General features: G+C 32.3%; 1 protein-coding gene across 1 annotated transcript in view; it reads left to right on the forward strand.

Annotated features, from left to right (window-relative positions):
* Positions 1 to 15,886: 15,886 nt before the first annotated feature.
* Positions 15,887 to 22,882, forward strand: part of LOC148607248 (LIM/homeobox protein Lhx5-like) — a 28,765-nt gene continuing 21,769 nt past the window's right edge. Inside the window, exons 1-2 of the mRNA XM_088545798.1 lie at positions 15,887 to 16,394; positions 17,540 to 17,742. Of these exons, the coding sequence (XP_088401924.1) occupies positions 16,183 to 16,394; positions 17,540 to 17,742 (415 nt within the window). The 5' untranslated portion in view covers positions 15,887 to 16,182. The remainder of the gene's footprint in view (positions 16,395 to 17,539; positions 17,743 to 22,882) is intronic.

Genomic DNA, 22,882 nt, shown 5'->3' on the forward strand with positions numbered 1-22,882 from the left:
AGGTCGAAATGCTGAACCAGGACAAGGGAGACAAATACAACCTTCTTATATTTCCGTTTACTATGTTTTGATATTATCAGATGCACTGTAGCTGAATTACCACTGCGATTAAACAACACAAAGGCGTACCAGTTAATAAAAACAGGTTCCGTACACCACAATGCAACAGGAAATGACATAACATCGCTCGTTCCCTTTAAAGTACATGAAGTAGAAATCGAACATGTTTTAACAGTTGTCCTTCTTGATGGGGCTTAAGTGCTTAATTGACGCCTAAATAAACATATGTTATAAGCATCAGTAGTGCTTCTTTTCACAGCAAATCACATTAATGCTGTTCGAGTTTCTGTAAGTTACATATAACTTTAATTTTAAATAAAAGTACTGAAAGAACGAAATTCTAAACTATGCTAAGAGATGTAATTGATCATCATTACAATAATAAGCCGTTTGCTCTACCTGGCTATCAACAACTGAAGTGCAAAACAACTTGGGACATAAAATATCAGGTTTGTATCATAATATTATAAAAGCCTAATATGTTATTATATTTATAACCTAATAATTTTCTCCCGTACAAATTGAGTAAAGGAGAAAACTATTCTCATCCTATGGTTCAGCCATTAAATTAGTATTTTTAAACAGTACCCTACCATCAAAATATCTGAAGAAAAAAATCGAAATCCAGATGCCAAGGGAACCTATATCAAATACTACCTCTAAAATTGTCAACCAACTTATTAGAGAGCATGACATGTGCAAATCAGGAATATCTATAAAAGGCTATTGCTGATAACAGGCTTATCATTGGATGCTCAGTGAAGCATGAGAATTCTTTTTTCTTTGATTGTCTGCACGCAACTTAACGGCAGCTTTGGAGAATGGTTTAAGGAGATAAGGAGACGATACTGTTAAAGAAGGAAAATAAGAGATTATAAAATCTGGATCAAGCTATATTTTATTGTAATTAAAACATTTTTACGTTCATTTACTAGATGAAAAACTGCGACGTTGAAACTCAGTATTTAATTTTAATCAAATGATGATAGCAAACAGCTTTCAGAGATAGTTTTCATTCATCACTAAAACATATTGATAATATTTTACCTTCCATTTTAAGCGTCTTATATCTTATTGGATGATAATGTCGCAGAGCTGACACAAAAAGACGACATCATGAAGAACCCATCGACGAGAAGCGTTTCTTTTTTTTTTTTTTTTTCGCAGGTTCGTTACTGTTTTTGTGTTAATGTATTCTTCAAGTTTATCAATTTTATAAGGCAAATTTCCATTTATGTAATTGCAAAAATGTATGAGTATAGCTACATATAGAGACACAGTGCTGAAATTGAGTATGCTATACCCTCAAGTAAAACACCTGTTTAACTTTTAAATTTTAGAACACATATTTAAAACCGTCTTTTCTTAATACAAGTTGTTGGTCAAATGAGTATGATGTATGAACAGGGAAATCCCGATCTAGAATAAACACATATCCTCAACCTGTGAACATAACATTTGTTATACATGTAGGTCTGGAATGTTAGGGAACTCGGGCAGAAAAACGTTTTTATTTGAAAATTACAGGTTAGCAAATTGAACAATAGGCATTTAAAGCCAATATATAATTATATATGTCCTTAAATTTTCATCGCTGTGGGTCATAACAAAAGGTTGATATGTACTTAGAAAGTCATTTAACACGATAATGTGTGATCATCGAGTCTAAGAGGACCATCTGCTAGGGAAAATACAGGGCGTCAGATTTCGGCCGATCAGCGAAATGGCTAGCACTTAGTTTTCGCTGGCTTTCTCGTCTTTGAAAATACCTTGCATTTTTTGGTTATAATTTTGAACAATAAATGGATAATTGTTATTGAATTCGATACCGTTTTTGTGTGTGACAGAAATAAAACCTACATTTGTTACTTTCGATGCGAAGGTATCATGAAAAGAACAATTTAGAATTTAATGAATTGATATTTTTTGTATAACAGACAGGTCTTGGCTGTGAGGAAAAAAAAGCAAACTGACAAAATAAGAATCTACTGTATATAATATACATGTATATAATATTCCAATTCTTAAAAATAATATCACACCTGTGTAATTGAGACACAGAAAGCATTAGCTGTGCGTTGACCTATGGGTTATTCATCTATTGTGTCGGGGGATCGAGTCAAAAAAATAGTCTCATCATCATTGGAATTTGGAACAAAACACGGGGCACTCAAACACGTCTCCTGAAGTTTAGTTCGATAACAGGCGAGTGCGTGTTTTTTTTATATTTTTTATACTATATGAAATTTTAATTTTCGCATATTTACCTGTAAAAGTTCACATCCATGATCCTTCAATACATAAATGTGGTAAGTTTGTTTTGTGAAATAAGAAATCAAACATATTCTCATATATATATATATATGGTGGACGAAATTAAAAAATAAAGGAAATAAAATAAAAATCTGATTTTGTAGCATTGAAATGGACTGATTGATTGATTGATTGATTGTTGGGGTTTAACATCCGAGCAGCAATATTTCAGCTATATTCAGACGATTGAAATGGAAGCTATAAAAATTAATACATGTAGAAGTGTTTGGGGTTGATACAACTATTTAAAGTGGTTCCAGGCTATTGTTTGCTTTTACAGCCCAAATGTGCGCAAACATTTTCCTCTTTCACTCCTCCCCTCCCAACTTGATCCGCCACTGAGTTTTACCCTCCCCATCCAACTTGATCCGCCACTGCGTGTTACATGGTGCACAAATCAACCCTCATCCGAACACCTTTAAACACGAGTCATTTCCGCGTTCGTAAAATTCGATAATGGTTTTTAAGCACTCAATACAGTAGATGCTATTTTTATGTTGTTTATTTAATGATAAAAGTTTATGTTAATACGCCTCTCACCAGCATGATGGAGGAACGTGTTCCCAATGTCATAACAAATATTAGCAGAGCCATCTACAATGTACTTTTCCGCAACTTAGGCGATGATGGTGCCAATTATACAAAAAAAATATCGATTCACATAATAATTCCTTTTAAAATTCTGACTCACAAATATGAGGGTCATCTCTTCTTGTTTTGACTGGCACCATAGTCTTGGTATTGACGTGTATAAAAGCAATCACGTGGCCCTATTGTTAGGGAAATCTTAATGTCAACAACAACTGCCATATTGCCTGAGGTCTAAGAAAGGGCACACGTGCTTCAATAGAAGAACTGTCGATACCAAGTATCTGACTTCCGCCCTAGAACCTATCTTTGACAACTGCATGTTTAAGAAATAGAGTTAGCAGCTATTTTAGTGTATTGGTTGAAAAGGTTGGAAAACACAGAAATTTATAGGTCTAAGGGTTAAACAGAAGTAGCAGGAACATAAAATGAACAAAACACTGCAGGCATGCAAGTGTCATGAAGGTATTTCTACTGTTAACTGGAAACTTTGTGTGTAGGTTAATACTTAAGAGGCATCAACGTCCTGGTGTCAGCTTCTGTCACTATTTCCTATTAGCAACTATGTTACGTATTTTCTTGAAATACCACATTTTTGAATATGTCTTGTCAAGTCTTAAATTGCAGTTTCATGGCATTAATCTATTAATTCTCACGAATTCAAGGTCTTTAACAAAGGAGAAACACCAAATATATATTTGCGATACATGCACTTTACACTTATAAACAAAAGTTTTAGCCAATTCATTCTTCTTTGCAAAGTATTATTTGAAATTTGTTTGACGAAGTAACTGGAAAAAGATGCCAAGCTGCTAGTTTGGGAGTCTAAAATGCACATGGGTAATTTGGTCTTAATGGTAGATGGGAGAAAGTGCACGAAAAAAGAACGCGGTGGAAAAATAAAACTGTACTAATCCAGACGAAGCCGGGACCATGATTCAGGTGTTGCTAATTATATATAAATATATATTATAAATTTTTACATTCATGATGGTGTCTTAGCATTGAATTTACGTTCAATAAACAAAATATTAAGTACCAAATATTTTTACATGTGATATCAAAAGTCTTGAATTCGAAACGGACAATTTCTTGATATCTTCTATAGCTTCGAGTTTCTTGAACTTCGGTTCATCTCGACAAACGCGAGCTCGGGAAATGGCTCGGTGCCCATCTAAAGATTCGATTTGAATATGTTTCACTCTACCAATACAACAGATTTCTACCCGTTTTTCACGAAAAACTATTCTAACTAACAATGGCTTTAATTCAATGTTCTTGACATGTACCTGTAAATATAATTGACAACTGTATTTAACCATCTTTCAAACAGATTCTAATAAATTTGAGATGTAGGACGAATTGTATGACAAAGCAAATACAGTCTTGAAACTGAGAGTCTAGAATTTCATGTGTGATCAATATCATGGAGCTTCTTATTGACAATTCCTTCGCTAGTCACCGACAAGAGGAAACTCTATATCGGTCTTAATTAAACATAGCACACGGATACTTGACGGAGAGGAGATGGACACGAAACTTCCGACTGATGTATTCAGGGTTTATGTCTGACGATAAATAGACTCCCGTAGTACGTCCAACTCTCCCATACTGTTCTTTCCCCTTTGTCTACAGATGAATAATAAGTGATGGTAAAGTCATGCTGTACCGTATTCTTTAAAAGACAAAGTCTTATCCACCGTCATATTGTGTACTTCGTTTCATGTTTTTACAAAGAAGAAACTCGCCTTCCAATATATTGGTGGACCTCAGTTCAGTGATGTCGTCTTTTCCTGTTCACTTTCTGTTGAATAATAAGGTCTTTACGGTAGTCAAATGGTTGTATCATGGTAAACATTTTTTTTGCATTCTGATTTGGATTGTTTATAGGGCCACGGGAAAAAGGAGTACTTGCGCCACAACTCTTTTGCGCCAGTACTCCTTTTGCGCCAATGCTCCTTTTGCACCAGTTTACTTTTCTATTTTCGTAATTAAATTAATGATCCTTTTGCCCCAGAATACAAGTAAATTTACATTTGTGCTGCAATAGATGCGTGATGTGGTTATTGTATGTTATTCACCATTTTTTTAAAATCTCTTTATAATTGGTTGTTCATCTTATATTTTATGTCAATCTGAGAGACTTCATTACAAAGTTACATCCGTAATTCAGTGAATATGGCCTTCTCTTTTAATCAGCTATGGGACATGTTAGCGACAGACGGACGGACGAGCAATACTTTATCCATTATAAACTACAAGAACTATTAAACACCATCTACATATAAGTTATCCAATTATTTCTCCTTTTTTTGCTAATTTTGAAATTTAATATTGAAAATTAAAAAACATATGATTACAATCAAATCAAAATGAAAATAAAAAATAAATAAATAATTATAATATATAATTTACATTTGGTTTTTATTCTGGATACATTTTAAAATATACATGTATTTTTATGTGTCTTTTCTTTATTTCATTTCTATTTCGTTCTCTTTATTGTATGATCATTTTACTTTAGATTTTTACTTCTTTGATATTTAATTTTCTTATTTTGATTTGGCGTTAAAGATAGTCTTTTTCTGGCCGAAAAGGACCACATGGAAAAATATTTTTTAAAGGTCTGAAAAATTCCCAACGATGTTAGAACTGTCAAATTTAAAATAGAGTCCTCACATTCTGAGACGTTGTATAATATTGATTTGTTGTGACATGCATCATTAATTTGTCCCCTATCTTACATAATAACATCTAAATGAACTGTCCCGTACTACCATACATCGTGTACTAAGTTACAGCCCTAGATTAATCCTACGAGGAGGAATGACCCGGCCAGCGAAAGCTATATTTTCATGTAGCCTAGCTGGCCGAGTGGTCTAGGGCGCTGGACTTTGTGCAGGCGGTGTTGCCATAGATGTCACAGCGGTACGAGTTCGAGTCCCGCGGAGGGAACGACCAAAAATTTGCATCGCAAATTTGACAGTTCTAACATCGTTGGGAATTTTTCAGACCTTTCTATACGTTCGCATATCTTCCCTGTATCAATTTGATCCGATGGAGCAGTGTAGCGATTAGAGTCGGCACATTCTGAGACGTTGTATATATACATTTAAAAAAATGTGTGTATATATATATATATAAAATATACACACATTTTTTTAAATGTATATATATAGGATATACATGTATCTTTTTCGATAACCAATTTCTATATTCGGGCAATACCCAGCCGTGGAAAAATATTTAGGTCTGTATCTGAAGATAAATTGTCGGGTTTTTGACTTTGCCACCATAACATATGTAGCTAAAGACCTTGTCCGAAAAAAAAAAATAAACCATGCACGAGTACTCCTTTAAGAATTGTAACATTGTTAGGCACCGTGTTATTTTCCAAACTGTCTTGTTGTAAATTGAATTCAGAATGACGAGAGCTTCATCATATTTGCATATGAAATTACATTTATATTTTGAATCAGACCTTTTATATACATGTACCTTAAAACTCAGCATAAACATTGTTTATCTTTACCTAAAATAATGTTCAAAGAGTTATCAATCACATTATTTCTCTCATGTTGAGAATGGCTATACTACACAATGTTTTCTGCTTAGAGTTTTTTTTGTATTCTAAATGAGTAGACGCCCAATTACCAACTTGCTTATGAAAAAGAAATGTGACAAACAATAACAAGTCATGATTTTCAATAGATAATTTTATGATAAAGTCCTTCAAAAATTCATTTGTCAAAAACATTAATATTAAGTAAATAAATCAAACGCAGCCTTATCTCTAATAACATGATATGTTCTAGTACAAGCAATTAGTAAGTGTGTGATGTTGTCAGCTCACCGTGTACATCAAGATAAGTCACAACGCTATTACCACAACTAGGTTTATATCTGTAAATTAGTCCAGAATGTATAATGAATGGATAATTAGGTAGCTGTCTTTTTAAGAATCATGCAACATCTGGAAAATATGATACACCCCAAAAAAAGGCTACATATTTTTATTTTTGTAATTAAGTTGTTTTATGGGTGTAAATTATGAAATGTGTATTTATTCATTCCGATCTGACTGTTCATAGAGGATAATCAACATTGAAAATCCAGTAGATTCTATTGTATTTGAGCGTCATTTACAGAGTTATCTCCCTTAATTTTGAAATCTACAGTGCATTCTATGTAATTTTTATCTCCTATGAGCACGGGTTATATGAAAAATCAAATATAAATTTCTGTTTACTGAAGCATTTTGAACAAAATATCAAAATTAAAAATATGTAGGCTTTCCAACCATGTATCACATTTCGCATGATTCTTAGCTGGAGTGCTACTTAGTACGTGGCTTCATGGGAAGAAAATGGCGTACCAAATTGATTGGATCTGCTTGCCAAATACTTAATAAGTTGTTTGTTATGGCAGGTTAGAACAAAACAAAGTCTTTTGGGTATCGATGTATATGGCATATGCCCTCCTGATATTGTATGGTCATTGTTTTATTTTGCAGGAAATGTGTTTTATAGACACTACAACCAAAGTCCCTAAAACAATTATTCTGAAAAGAGAAAAGAAAGCGATTTATTTAACATTTATACATGTTGGTTGCCATATGCGGATCCTAGACGGCTGTCAACTGTTCTGTGGATTGAAATCACCCCTTTCTTGTGGAAAGATTGATCCCCAGTAATAGCCTGGAATCCCCTTTGTTCCAGGCCCCCACCATTTCAAAACGTTTGGATACGCAAATGTATGTTCTATTTATACCACAGTAGAATTTGTATGAACATAACTTGCTTTAAACAGGCATATTCGGAAGTCAGGTCATGGCAACTCATACATGTATGTTAATTAAATATGAAATTACACACATCTAACCTCTTTCATCCGAACGGCGGGAGGATTATCTTAGGAGCTTAGGAGTTTTCTTTTTCTCTCCAATATACATAGAATATAGGTACATGTAACTCATGGAGAATATGGGTACTAGAACTTAAATCAATTTTCTCAAGCCAAAAATTAGATAAGAAAAAATTTTTTCTCCGCGTCAGAGAAAACGTTACCTTGGTTATTCCTATACATTTTGAGTAATCTTAAATAAATGTACATAAAAATAGTTTGGATAGTTTGACCTAAGTCTTCACTTTGATTTCGCTGAAAGTGAGATTTTATTTGACATCCATAAAAAAATAAATGCCTTTTACAGTGGTCACAATTTCTATTATGAATCACACATAATCAAGTTTATTACCTTACACTATTTAAAACCTCACAATCCTTCTGTATCGCATACATTAGCCTCTTCATAGTCAGGATTTGGGAGTTTTTAAAGAGACAATTGTACAACAAAGGATCCCTGAGTTTTATCCGTTTACGAAGTGTTTCTTTCCCTCGTTATCTCGGCTGTAAGCCAATTTAAGTAAGACTTCATCGGATTATGGTCAATATAGTCACAAAGATCTAGAAGTTCAATTGCTGAATGGGGGTCATTACCCGTAACTGCACGTGGCCAATTCCACTCCAGTAAAATGGGCGTGGCTACGAGCTGAATTGTAATTTTAAGTTAGGGCATTGTTGTGCAGGACAAATACGTTGTGGTAGGGAAAACTGTACGTAAATTGAAACTATGTAAAAATATGAAGATTGAATTGGTTTCAAATCCAATAAATACATATTTCATCGATGAAATCACAGATCGCATACTTCTAACTTGTTCAAATAAAAAGGGAACATGACCGCTTTGACAGCGAACAAAAGAGAAAATACTCGTGTCAAAAACAAACATCTAAAATAACAAGTAGGTACAAAGTTGAATTGGCATGTATATTTACTATAAACAGATTATTTTAGCTTTCTTTCAAATTATCAAGAATTTATATAGCTGAATCATTGGGTATAGATACAAGTGTATTAACTAGCAGTCTTTATAAAAAAAATCAGACAGGAGGTGATTCATGCATGTCAAAACCCCACCAACTTTACTTATATTTCCTATTCAGAATCAGATACAGACCACATAATCAGTCTGGGTTTTTCATTTGGGTGTTGCACTTTTGAGATAAAATTTACGTAGATTGTGCATGAAATTAGCACTTTGCAAGAGTTATTGTTCTTTGTTTGGCTGGATTTGGTTGATTTTAGTGGGAGGTTAAAGTGTAGTTTTTTTTCATAAGTACATATCTAAATACAGAGAAGACGATTGTCGTGTGAAAATATAACACATGAAAACCAAAAAAAAAAGCATCGTTTGTTCAGTGGGTTTTTCTACACCATGAATCACCTTACCATAGGCATTGTCTGAATTTTATAAGGACTTGTACTAAAGGAGGTAGACTTAGGGTAAGGGGCATAACTCATGAAATCAGTGATATGTTTGTATCATATTCAATTTCATCAAAGTCTCTCAAACTTATGTTTGAAGCAGAATATAATGAATCCAAGTTACTTAGATGCTTACATAAGATTGATGTACAATGCTGATTTGTAAGAGTTGTGTCCCTTACCTTAGGTCTACCTCCTTAAATGGAAATGGCACTAAAAATTCAAACATACCAATATATTACAAGTTGAACAAAATAGATAAATCCGGTACAAAGAAAAATATATGGAACATTTGGACAATCGGTAGTAAAATGAGAGCTGGCACAAGAGAAAGGATGAATCGAATAGGGGAAATAATTGTAAGTTTTGCAGGGATTCTTAAAACGATAATTAAAAATATGTTTTATTTCATTAATTCATATAAAGATATACATTGTATAAGATATATTCTTAAAAATCATTTTTAGTTCACTTTTTGGAATTGCTTGCCCTTAAACTGTATTTTCATCCAGTAAAAATGAGCATTTTTTTTATGAATTCCTGTAAAATTATTCCATTCTCTTATCAGACATTAAACATCACAAAAAAGGCGATAAACAGACAACAATCTCCTTTAGAAATCACATTGTATTATTTTCCAATCACAACAACATAAATGCTAGAAAGGCGACATTTGGTTACTAGAAACTTCTTCACTTGATTTGATGGAGAAATTAATCCGCATGTGATAAGAGGTCCCTGGGGGACATTGTGTCTTCTAGTATCTTTATCATCGGGATCTAAGGTTCGTAACAACAAACGACAAGTCCCGTTGTAACTAATTACGTTAGGAGAGAAAACACTAACAATTTTGTCATAATAATGTTGTTATGATATTGACAGCAAAAATACTGAAGAAATTAAAGTTATGGAAACAATGAAGAATTTTTCCTACAGATCTGCACATGCCAATCCCTGGCAAAAAAAAATATTAAAAAATTAAAAAAAAAAAAAAACTCGTTGCAAACATGGTAAAGTAAATGAGTTTATATATTACGCAAATACAGCTTTCAGATGCTTCGTTGTAGTATAAACGTTCAGGTTTTTAAATTTTCGTCTGAACAGTTTTTGTTTTGGCATTTCCTCTGGAAAACCTGTGTTTGACGGCTAATTTGCATTTTTCTGCGTACATTGATTGATTGTATTATATATATATACTACATGGGAACATATCATGCATATATGATACTGTTAAAAAATATTACCGTTTGATTCCACATGCCAGCTGAAATAACTATCTAAATATTACACATTCCCCCTTTTCTCTCGATAAAGATACAAACGTGAACACTCTTTGTCCGTTGCGTGCTTCCAATCGACCACTCCAAATTGAAGCTATGCATAATTTTCTCACTCGTCAACTTTAGGGATCAATCTGCCATAATCAGGGCAAGGGACCCCAACTGTGCGGTCACTTCACAGCAGATGGTCAATTGTTATCTTAAATTACAAAAAAAAAATATAATTTAAAAAAAAATTGGTGACAAATTCCCTTTTTCAAATTAAAATTTCAAAACCTAAGGCAATCGCTCATATAGTTGAATTTTTTGTACTCGTGTATCTATCGAACGGAAGTTACGAACAAAACCGAATGGGTGTCATCGTTCAGTTACGTAAGTACTCGTTGACAAGTTGACAACCGACGGAAATCCAATCAAACATTGTATTGAGATCCTGTGATTTGATAGCCATGCATACATAATAGGAAATTAACTAATAGCCAATCAACCAGAAATTGTCTTCTTTCTTTAAATTTTGAAAATATAGAAATCTGGCTCTGAATTAGTTGTTTTTGGTGTTTTGTTACGCACTCTAGGTTACAAACAAAATCAAATATTCTGAATTCTAGCTAAATTTGATAAACCAGGAAGGTCTTGTTAGTAAAATAAGAGAGTCCAACTTGAAAGCTTCTATGTTTGAAAAAAAAGGCTTTTATTTCTATATATATATATATAGAACCTTTAACCAGGGTAAGAAATTCACTGAAAAAAATATCACCAGCCCAGAACTTGAATTTTACATATTTTAACTATAAAACCAGTCAAAATTTGCTAAATTTTAGCCAGCCCTGCCCAGATATTACCAGTCACGGACAAGGAGGGCGAGCTAGTATTTCCAACTCTGCTTTAACAAATTGCTTAATTGAACATTTAATGTGTTGAATCCAGTTCGTTCATAAGAATACATTGATATCTGGTATGTTTAACCACAGGATTTGAAATTTGTCGTAATGTGTAAACAATCATAGACCTTATTCAAAATAAACTGAAAAGATGGGGAACAAACAGAAATTCTACACGTTAAAAAAATAGATAGCAAGAACAAAAAAAAAAAAAAAGAGTCTTAAACCTTGTATGCTGATTAAAAGTGACATTTTTAAATGATCGGAACCTCAGAACTCTCTCGACAAATACCCCCTCTTTCATGTTCGCCTTTTACCATGATAATGTAGGGATCTTATAACGACCGGTCAAGTCTTCATAAATTATAGTTAATATTGATATTTCACAGAATTTGATAGGCTATCCAATTAAAATGAGGAAGTTAAAATTCTAAACTTGCATTGTACAAAGGCGGGTCGGTAATTTACAATCTCTGGTCAGACTTAAGTCAACAACGGACGACGGACGTCACAAGAATTTACTGGAATCTAAACATAATTTGATATCACTGTCACATCGCGTTATAACCGCTGCAGGTCGTAAATTTGCAGGTTGCCATGACGGAATTATTTATATCTTGCATGCATTTTTAAGTAATAGAACTAAGCTATCAGATTAAATTTATTTTAGAAAAGAAAATGTTTTATCATTATTATTTCAAAGTTTGCTTTTAAAGAAATATTGGGAATTTAGCTGATAGAATTCTTTTACATAAAATTTAGAAGTTTATTTAAATATTTGATTCGAAGTACGAAATCTTGACTGAAATTGTCATGATTTTGTAAGTTTATGTTAATATTTAATTACTAGTGAAAAATCATGACTTTAAATGTCATGCTTTTTGCAATGCCATTTATATAAACAGGTAAAGTTTACACTGATTTTTTCAGATAACCGGTATCCTTCTTCTTATGCTGAATGAAGCACCAAAGAACGAATATACAAGACAAATAATATACATGTTGATATAAGTTGCAAGACAAGCTGTTTTAATGTATACCATGTGAAAACATTCATTATTTAGAAATATAATACTTATTTTAATCAAGTGAATCGAATTGCGTTTGGTGATGGGCGGGTTAGATAGCTGAGGATATCTACTGCCAGAGAGATCGATTCGTTCTGCATCTCAGAGAATAATATCGATCTGCATAAATATATTCTTGGTTTATCATACTAGGGATAAAACGACTATTAGGATTGTTGTGTAATTATAAAATTTACGAACTAGCCAGTGTGTGGTCAAAGGGAGTCCTTCAGGTTGAAATCCCTTTTTGTTGGAACAATTTTTTTCATTTCTTTGCAAAATTCAGGCAAAAATTTTCAAATCTGCGAATGGTTGTCTGGGCCACTCCTTCTGTAAATTTCTTCATCGGAACACCCCCCTTTTTTATATAAAATTTCGATAGCCACTGTAACTATTAATTCCCATCTTTCCATCTCCTGAATAAAGAGATATTTGTTGATGTATTATGTCTAGTTTATCACTCCATGTGTCATCGACAAGGCAGGTTATATTATTTGATTTGAATCATTGTAATGGAGAGCCACAGAAATTACAAACATGTATAATGTATACTTTCAAGTAAACCTAAAAAAAAAAGGTTCACCGAAGTATATGTTCACATATTAATTCCAATATCCACTCAACAAAAACGCCTGAAGAAATTTAACAATTTAAATGTGTCCGTTTTCGAGGGTAGACGTATTTCCCTGTTGTATTTGTCTCATTGGCGTTTTCAGATGTTCTGTTTTCATAATTTTAATATATCTTTCTTTGAACAAGAAGAAAAGACAAAACCGCTTGTTTTTAAATTTCTATCTATGAAGAATTGTTTGGTATGTGGTACTTGAAATAAATTCATTTATATTTTTTTAATGTATGGAATTAGGCGCGGATCCAGATAATTCGAAAAGGGTTGTTACAGAAAAGGGTTTCCATGATATCATATTTGCTATTTATTAGACAAAATTCTTCCAGAAAAGAAGGGTTTAGACCCCGGAACATTCCCACTCCCTAATCTACTACAAAATCAACTAGACTCTGATGGAATGTCATACTTACAACCATGTGGGAAAAGGTCGCCCAAAACGGTTTATACATACCTATTCACAAAGCATAGTTAATCCATACGAAATAAAAAAAGATATAGACTTATACATTGAACGCAAATCTCTAGTTATTTGATTATAAAATGATTTACTTCATATTTGAATTAGTAAGCTAAAATTAAAGTCAACATACAAATCGCTTTAATCTTTAACTTTTCCTATTCTTTATATTTCGGTACACCTTCTTAGAATAGAAATTATTTACAATGAATTTCAGACGACAGGATTGCGTCCGACAGTCCGTTTGTTTGTATTGTTTAGCAGATTAGCAGAGTACATCTAAAATACCGCCCGAAATCAAATGTTCCTTCTCAAAACAAATTATGGGATTATGGAGTTATTATTGTGAAATTGAGGGGAATTCTTGTGTAATTAATCCACAATAGGTGATTGTTTAATTCAATTAACAAGTCAATCAAGGCGTGAAGGTGACTGTTATTCTACGGCATATTGGAAAATTTTAGTAACTTGCGTGTGAAAATTACTCCAGGGCATTGGCGAGTATTTTCACACCTAGGCTGCAAAAGCGGAAATGTCTTTTAGATGAAAATAGTAGATTTTGTCAACAATGGAATCTACAAGGCCGTCAATGAGATGAAAATAAATCAGAGGTTTTTAGAACTCTCTGTAAAATTGTTATGTTTTTCTATGAAGTCATTACGGGGCCAAAATGAAATAAAATAAAATGAAAAAAAAACATTTGATAACATTTAAAAAAAAGCTTTATGAAAATATTCAAGAATAAAACTTGTAAATAAAATATGAAATGAAAGAAAAACATTTCAATTGTAAATTTCGGTAAATAAAGTGATCCTTGTTTCATCTTTTCTTTTCTTTTTCTTTCTATTTCAATTTAAAACGTTTAAAATAGTTTTAATTGCTCTTTAAATGCTTTTAAAGAATTTTTAATGTACATTAAGTATCGATTCATAGCAGCATAATTTTATTGAGTGCGAACGTCACAAAATAGTTAATGTTATGATTATGAATATAAATCATGTGTCACTACATCAAATACAAGTTAAAGAAGAAATAAAGAAAACCTATTTTAGGCCGTTTGCCTTATGATTTTTAGTACTGATCAAGAGATGTAAAATATTGTAAACAGCTATTATAAATATAAATGCTTCAATAAATGCTTTATTTCCAATTTTTATTAATATCAAAAAGGACTTGTAACATTTTGAATACATGTTTTTCAGCTGTGTGTGAACTTTTTTTTTATTTTAGATTTATGAAATAGTTTGGCATCCTTTGTGAAAATTGTAGCATTTTTCGTGATATGAGGAATTTTCTGTGATTTATTGGTATGTGAACATTTTTCGTTAGCTTTGTCCTAACTCTTTAGATTTTTTCAATTTAATATTGCTTAGTTTTGTTCTAACCCTCGTCCATTGTAATTTTTTCGATATAAGTTTTCTTTTAATACCTACATGTAACTACAAAATGTACATACTGCTATGCTATTGTACTGTTAAGCCTGTTTTCATAAAACAAATTTAAAAAAAACCCAGAAACTTACATTTTGTAAAAAAAGCAAAAGACCTCGGCCAAAGACATCAATAAACTACTTATAAAATTTAGTAATCGCCTTTTGGTACGTCCTAAAACAGAGTCTACGCAATACACACATCGGACAAGAATTTAGCGGCATGCAATAAAACTATCATGTAACTAAAAAGAAAACAAAGAATGAATTGTAAAACCCTTTTATAGTGTAAGACCACAACAAACTGTCAACCGAAAGTAAATACATATAAAAACCTTAAAGACAAATCCATATTCAGATCTTGACATTTAACACTAAATCAAAGGGAACTTTTAGCAAATATTGAACCTAGTTGAGGATTATACCCTGTCTAGAACCCGTCAATTTATGTACATTTTCCTATCGATATCATTTGAATAAGATTTACAGATTGTCTGATTTTTAAATACATATTTAATTTCTTACAAAAGCAAATATTTCGTAAAGAAAAAAGCTACTCCGTGAATCATCGACTGTTTTTGTATGCGGGTTTGGGAAAAAATAACCACTATTTATATTATACAGTAAATCCTTACACCAGAAAAGGTCACGCTCCTCTCCAGTGTACTGCTACAATTATATTTTAATTCATATTTAATATTTAAATGTAATTCCAATATAACGATAGCTCGCAGCGTAATTCACGCCCTCAGTGCACATCCCATTGATTCTGATAGCAACGAGAGACATGATTGACAGGTAGCTCCTCGATTAGCCACGCCCAGTTACTATTTTTCTGAATAATTGAAGAATAAATGTTACAGATAGGAATAAGAATTGTATGTTTGTATGTTCCCAAATCTAACGGTCCGACGGAAACTTATTCCAAGAACTTGTGGATGGTATTAAACAATGGACAGATAATTCCGAAAAGGGAGATTTATAGGGCAAGTTTCAGAATTCATTCTAGGACGAGGTTATTGGAATAGATACTTTCACCAATTTTAAACTACAGTAGGACATGTTTGAGTAAAATCATTGTACGTTGAATACAGATTTTGAGGATTTTTAATAATTTTTTGGATTTGTAAAGAATAATATTTCAACAAAGAGTATATGCATTCGACTTCAATCGTGGCGGTTGGGAGGAAATCGGCTATGGTGCATTGCGCCGGATGTGAACGGCCGATTTTGGACCGGTTTTTACTCAACGTTTTGGACAGGGCATGGCATGCAAAATGTGTACAATGTTCGGACTGCAAATCTGCATTAACAGATAAATGCTTTTCAAGAGATGGCAAATTATTTTGCCGGAATGATTTCTTTAGGTAAGTTTTGATCAAAGTGCTCTTGTTAAAAAAACACAAATGAAAAATGTGTTTTGTACGTTTTAAAATGACAAATTATTTATAATGCTTATATTTGATTGTGTTCTGTTATGAAATACAATAGTAATTAACAGTAGAAAAGAATGAAGATTTAAGAATTCTTCAGAGGCTGAAAACCGTCGTTGAACATGACATGTAAAGATAACGGAAATTAACAAGGTCAAAGTTTACTTCATATTTTCTTTTCTATATTCAAATAATATCTTTTCATATTTACACGGAAATTCTTAAATGGATATTCGATGCAAATGAGAAGCTCTGCATCAAAGTACTTCAGTTTGTTTTAACTCCGGTAAAATATTAGTGTTGTCATCTTATCTTGAATTAAAGTGTGATTATTAAGATAAGTGCTCGTTAATGGGCACTTCGAACGCAAAGAAATTAGCATTATCAATAGCCAGGCATTAAATAATTAATGAAGAAACTCGTACCCAACAAAACAGTTCGAACCCACCCGCGATATTGATCAATAATGGTGTGCTCCTAACTGCATTTTATTGTTTAAATAGTAAATTATTTATAATATTTCAAGATTTTTTTATACAAGTGTAAACAAACGTTCGTGAGAAATTAACAGTTTTTTAATACCAATGAATAGTCAATATTCTATTTAAATGTAAATATCAAAGAGATGAATTTTATCAGAATTTTTTTTTTAACAAGTAAAACTATTTTGATGATGCTTTATTTCTGTTCGTTCCATTCACACCGTATCATAAATCTTTTATAAATTGTCGAATTAAAAATGCAAAAATTACCCACTATGAAAACTCGACATGCAAGGTAATGAAAATGTTTAAAATTTAGATTCATGTAATATTCAGTATTATTTGACAGGCATGGTCCGTTTCAGTTTATATCAAATGGTCCGTTGAAAGTTTATAAATGTTTATCTGTATATTTCATGACATCGTTGACGCGGAATGTGAAACATATTGATCTCCAGATGCAGAATATGAATATGAAATCGTGTTTTAATTGCCATTAAAAACTTCAAATGCAGCTACGATTGAATTAGAAGTCGATGAATAAAGTATGAAACTTCAAGTAATTTTAAATATATTTTTTTTTCATATATTTTACAGGCGATATGGAACTAAATGCGCTGGATGCTCACAGGGAATTTCTCCAAATGATCTCGTCCGCCGTGCCAGAAACAAAGTTTTCCATCTAAAATGTTTTACATGTATGATTTGTCGGAAGCAGCTTTCAACAGGAGAAGAACTCTATATAATGGACGAAAACCGTTTTATTTGTAAAGATGATTATATAAGCAGCAAGCTCCAAGGTAAAAAATTTACAAATTCTAGTTATTATGAGCCTGCATTATTTGACACGGCTTGAATTAGAGCGACGTATAAATACCCCAAATTTCGAAATAAAAAGAAATCAAACAATTTTAACCTCGACCCAATTTATGTATGATTTCTTTTGAAAAAATATATATATATATATACATAACTGACTTCTAATACACTGTTTGTCTGCACTTTACTGTAAATCGACCCAATTTATATTTGATTTACGTAAAAGCCAAATAAACGTGGGATATCGAATATTAATAATGCATCGAATAATCTAACTGCTAACTGTCAACAGAAGCACATGTCTCTGATATAAATTTCAAAACACATTGAGTCAAACTTGTGTTTTCATATCGCTGAATAATTGTATATTTGAAAAATAGATATAAAACATGTTATGTACATTATCAGGATGGCTTTACAGGGGGTCGAGATGATACGGCGTCAGAATCCGATCGTAGACACGAAACACTTGGTTTTTTGTAAGCTAGAAACACGGACTTTGCGTGAACGATTGAAAGATAGGGATCTTAAATATAATCTTTAAAATATATAATTATTGAAAATGCGCACGTGTTGTGAATCAATAATTTAGAGTGATCGCAATCGGACGAAACAACAAATTTTAATCTTTCCTATTAATGTTTATGGGATATATGCACATTGGTGACAAGCTCCATATATATATTTTTGAAATTTTATTTTCCCAATAATTATAAATTTCTCTTTAAAAACATTTTGTTCATGCTGTTATTCATATAATGCAATATACTAAGTGCCAGTTAAATTATAAACGAATACAACGATAAAGCATGGAATGATAAAAAAATAAAGTTAAAACTGGGAATATCGAACTGTAGCGGAAAAAACGGTCCTGATCTGAATATCGTTTGATGGTTATATGTGTACCTAAATAATGCAGTGCTATTTCATTCGTGGGCGTTTATTTATGTATAAAAAACCGTTCCGTTTTTCTTTATTCTAAAAGCACAAAAACATCAGGAAATTCGCCCTGAGAGATGAATTTTGAAAACAATCGTAGTCTAGGTGCAAGTATATAAATTAAACAAAATGAGTGGCCTTTTCGTGTTTACGATAAACCCAGACTCCATGCGTGATTTTTACTGTGCAGTCTCACTGTGCAAGGCGACACATTAATAAATTTGAACATAATTTTAATTGACAAAAAGGATACATATATAAAACATGGATTTCAACCCAGTCATCAAGTGCAAATTTAATATAATGCGTTAAAAATAGCACACTGGGTCGTATTAGAGAAAAATGAAAAGAAAAAAAGTGTAAATATTAAAAATACGTGATAAAAAGTTTGAGATTTTAATATCCGCGAATAACAAATGTTTTGAGTGCCTAAGTGCGAGACATGAAAGCCGGAGAGAGGTTTTTGTACGACAGTCAAGTTTACTTAGAAATTTAGACCCTGGTTAAGATGTGAGGAGGATGATCTTGAACTGAAAGGTCTTTTCACCAAACCTTGTGTGTTTAAAATATTAGGATTATACTAGGTTCCGAGTTGTTTAAACATTTGTCGAGTTCTTTAGCCTGAAGTGTCAACACTTACGTCTTGTGTACGCAGATTTTTGTCAATAAAATATAAGAGACAATAGAAAATTAAACAAAATTTCTCAAATCCAGTCTTGTTGCGATTTTTATTCTTACGTCCTCGAGTGTAATGTGACATATTGAAAAATAGAACAAATAATATATCTTGCATTGAAAACAATAGTAAGGGTCTACTTGTAAACTTTTCGTCGAGCACCTGGTCGGAAATCTACCGCACCCCTCTTCTATTCTTATTTTAGAAGTTTACTGAACCTTTTTCTGTATGAAAATTTTGTCATGTTTAGAAATTATGTTTCTTGGTAGCATATGGCAAGATTGCCCAAGTCTCATTTTAGGAGTTATCTCTCTTTCCTCTATCTAGTTTTGCTACATGAAATAGGTACTCATAAATATCTAAGTTGTTTTATATAGAAATCGCTTTCTCCAAAAATCTTAATGTACTTATTTATACAAAATGTTGAACCGGATTTTTGTGGGTTTTTTTTATCCGTATTTCATACTCTTTTCGGAACTTTATTAAAGTCATGACATTTTAAGAAAAAAATACAGCAGAAATTGTGAAAAAAATATGCATGTAGAAACCTAAAACTATTAGTTATTACAAATTGTCATAGAACAGATATACAGGAACACTTCTTTTACCATCTTATCACTAGTAAAATAAACAAAACTTGTCGAAACTAGAAAGTTATCTCTAATACACAACATAAAATAAATTCAAAGATAAAAAGTCTACTATTTATTCACATAAGAGCAAGAAAACGATGCTGTAAAATCTAAATAAAAAGTTCAAAATAAAAAACGATACGTGGCCATCATTAATATTTTTAGTAAAAAATGTAGGTATTGATACCAAATGTGTTTTTTTTTCAAGGTGCCACTATTTCGTTTTTTCTTCAATCGCTCTATCGATTCTCCATGGAGGCAATACTCTACGAAGAAAATGGTGTGTGAAAAATATAAATCATGTGAACATTGCGTGCAGTACAAAACTGAAACAAAAGACTTTAACGAATTACCAATCTCCAACTCGTAAACATGAAACGAACGTGTAGAAAATATTCCCTCAGATAGAATTATTTCTATTTCATTTAGTGCAACTTGACAGTTTGCAAAATATGAAAAATTGAGCATTTGTCACCCGGATAGATTTTTTCCGAAATTAGGAAGCTATCGTGCTGCGTGAAAATGCGTGATTACACGAGAAAATTTTTTTTGGCTTCAGAAAAAAAATATTTGCTCTCTCACAATCAATATTAGAAGCTCTCTTCATCGATATCGTCACTTAAATTATCTTGATAAAGTATGAATTGAATATCTTTGTACTTTTTTGGCATTAAGATCAACAATTTAGTACGTCGTCTGCAACGAAATAAGTCTGCCAAGACATGACTATTTTTGTTAATTTCTAAGCTAACATGAACTGAAGATCCATTTTCGCTAACTTTCAAATTTTGAATAATGTTTTTGGATTTCAATTATTTTGTTATTGCAAGAAACAAAACCTTAGGACAATATTTTACTAACAAAATAATTATTATTAAATTATCTTAACAAGAAATGTAACCTTTCTTTTTAATAGTCTAATAATCTGACTTTAAAATGTCCTTAAATCAACACTTTCGATTTTAAACCGTTTGATTAGAATTGGACATATCTCTATTCGCTCTTGATGATAAATTCTGTCCGTCAATTTTGAAGACTGTTTAGCTATTAATTCGCTCTATCATTACACTTCGTTTACAATCATGATTGTATTAAGATAAATACCCACTAGAGCTATTTTAAAAATGTTTTCCTATTCTTGAATCAAAGGCCTTTCTACGGACATTATCACGCACAGTTAATATAGGGGTTAGGAAATCGTCAGTCTGTCATTAATGTAAATTCAATCGTTTTCTTCGAACGCCCGTCTTCGAAGATCTACATAATCTCTTTTCCAGTTGCTGCGAGTCAATTTAACTCAGCACGCGCTTTCATACGACCATTTTCGTGCTCTTTAACGACTTGTAATTGTGAGTTCGATCATTCATTGTTTAAAGACATGGGAAATTCTTAAACAAAATATTTTTATCGATTTATCATGGAATCTGCATAAATACATGTTGAAACGAATTACAAAGAAGGAACTCTATTTGTATAAACGTAGAAAACGAACTTGGGGAAATTGTTCAGTATTTAACACAAATTGGTAGACTTTTTTATCAAGTAACCTAAATGAACAAGCAGTAAAATGAATAAAATTATCAATTTGTAGCATTTTGCATAACCGCATTTCGTCTAATAACCCGCAAAACTATTTTTCATCTGTCTGGGATTTTGATTGGATGATCGAAAGGAACTCGGCGGTTGTCCATTTCACTAAATTACATTACACATGGTGTAAATTACATTATGTTCCACGATCTTGTTATGAACTCTCTGGCCATTTACAGATTTGAGTCTCAGTGCGTGTCGAAGGCTGACCGCGTCAAATTGAAACCGAGTCCCTAGTGAGGCAAACTATTTCACACATTTTCCTGTGAGATTGCCGTGTACAATATAATTGCTTTTGCAAGAAAACTGATCCAGTCAACATATATTACTGTAAATTCCTAAGAAATAATTGGTTTTGTGAAACAAATAATAGATAATAGATATGTAAAATGAATTTTGGCTATCTAAGAGATCTTCATTTGCGCAACATGTGTAGTATGCGATGCAGTGGATACAACCTCTTCTATTTTTTTTTAATGCATTTCTAAATAGAATAAGTTTTCAAAAGTGGTTTTCTGTGAAAAGTATTCAATTCTAAAGATTCCTCATTGTTTCTATCTTCTAAGCTAGTTTCTTTAAAAAAAATCCTTGAGAAAGAGATATTCCGCTTTCTCATCAGACTTTCATTCTGTCGGAAAATATTGAGTAAATGACAAATTTAGGGATACATATCCCTGATTGAGATTTTATCAAAGAATCCTTTCTTTTTGAAGTGGTTGTTTCTTAAAGTTTCAAGTAATACGGTATGGCTCTCCCACCATCGAATGGAGGTTGTACACAATCTTTAAAGCATCGTCACTTTGACATAACTTGTACCAAACATCAGTTTAACACTAAACGCTATAGCTTGTGGCGCCTGCTTATATGTGTACCAGCTGAATAGGATCTTTTCATTTTCAGATTTGAAACATAAACCATTTTCTGCTTTAAAAGACATGTTTAAACGTTTTATTTCAATTAAGACACTCGTTAAATGGTATATGATTCAAGTGTTGGCAGGATATTCTCGTTAGCCGGTCTCGTGTCCTTCGATGGCCCGACAGTGGGAGGTTACTTTCATCTCAAGCTATTAGAAAATATGAAAGCAACATTATAATTTTATTTCAATGTAAAATGATAAGGAAGCCGAAAATACAAATTGTGAACCTTGCAGTAACGTTTTGTAGACTTTATGGCGTGCATTTACACTCGTTTGTAAACAATTGAAAAAGAATTTTTGCTTTCTTTGAATCCAACCCCTTAAACTCTTTGATCATCGCTGCGTTTCACTCAGATGCATTTATG

This window comes from Perna viridis, chromosome 9 (genome assembly GCF_037379345.1).
Source record: "Perna viridis isolate PV_CMFRI_1.1 ecotype Kerala chromosome 9, ASM3737934v1, whole genome shotgun sequence".
NCBI classification, from domain to species: domain Eukaryota; kingdom Metazoa; phylum Mollusca; class Bivalvia; order Mytilida; family Mytilidae; genus Perna; species Perna viridis.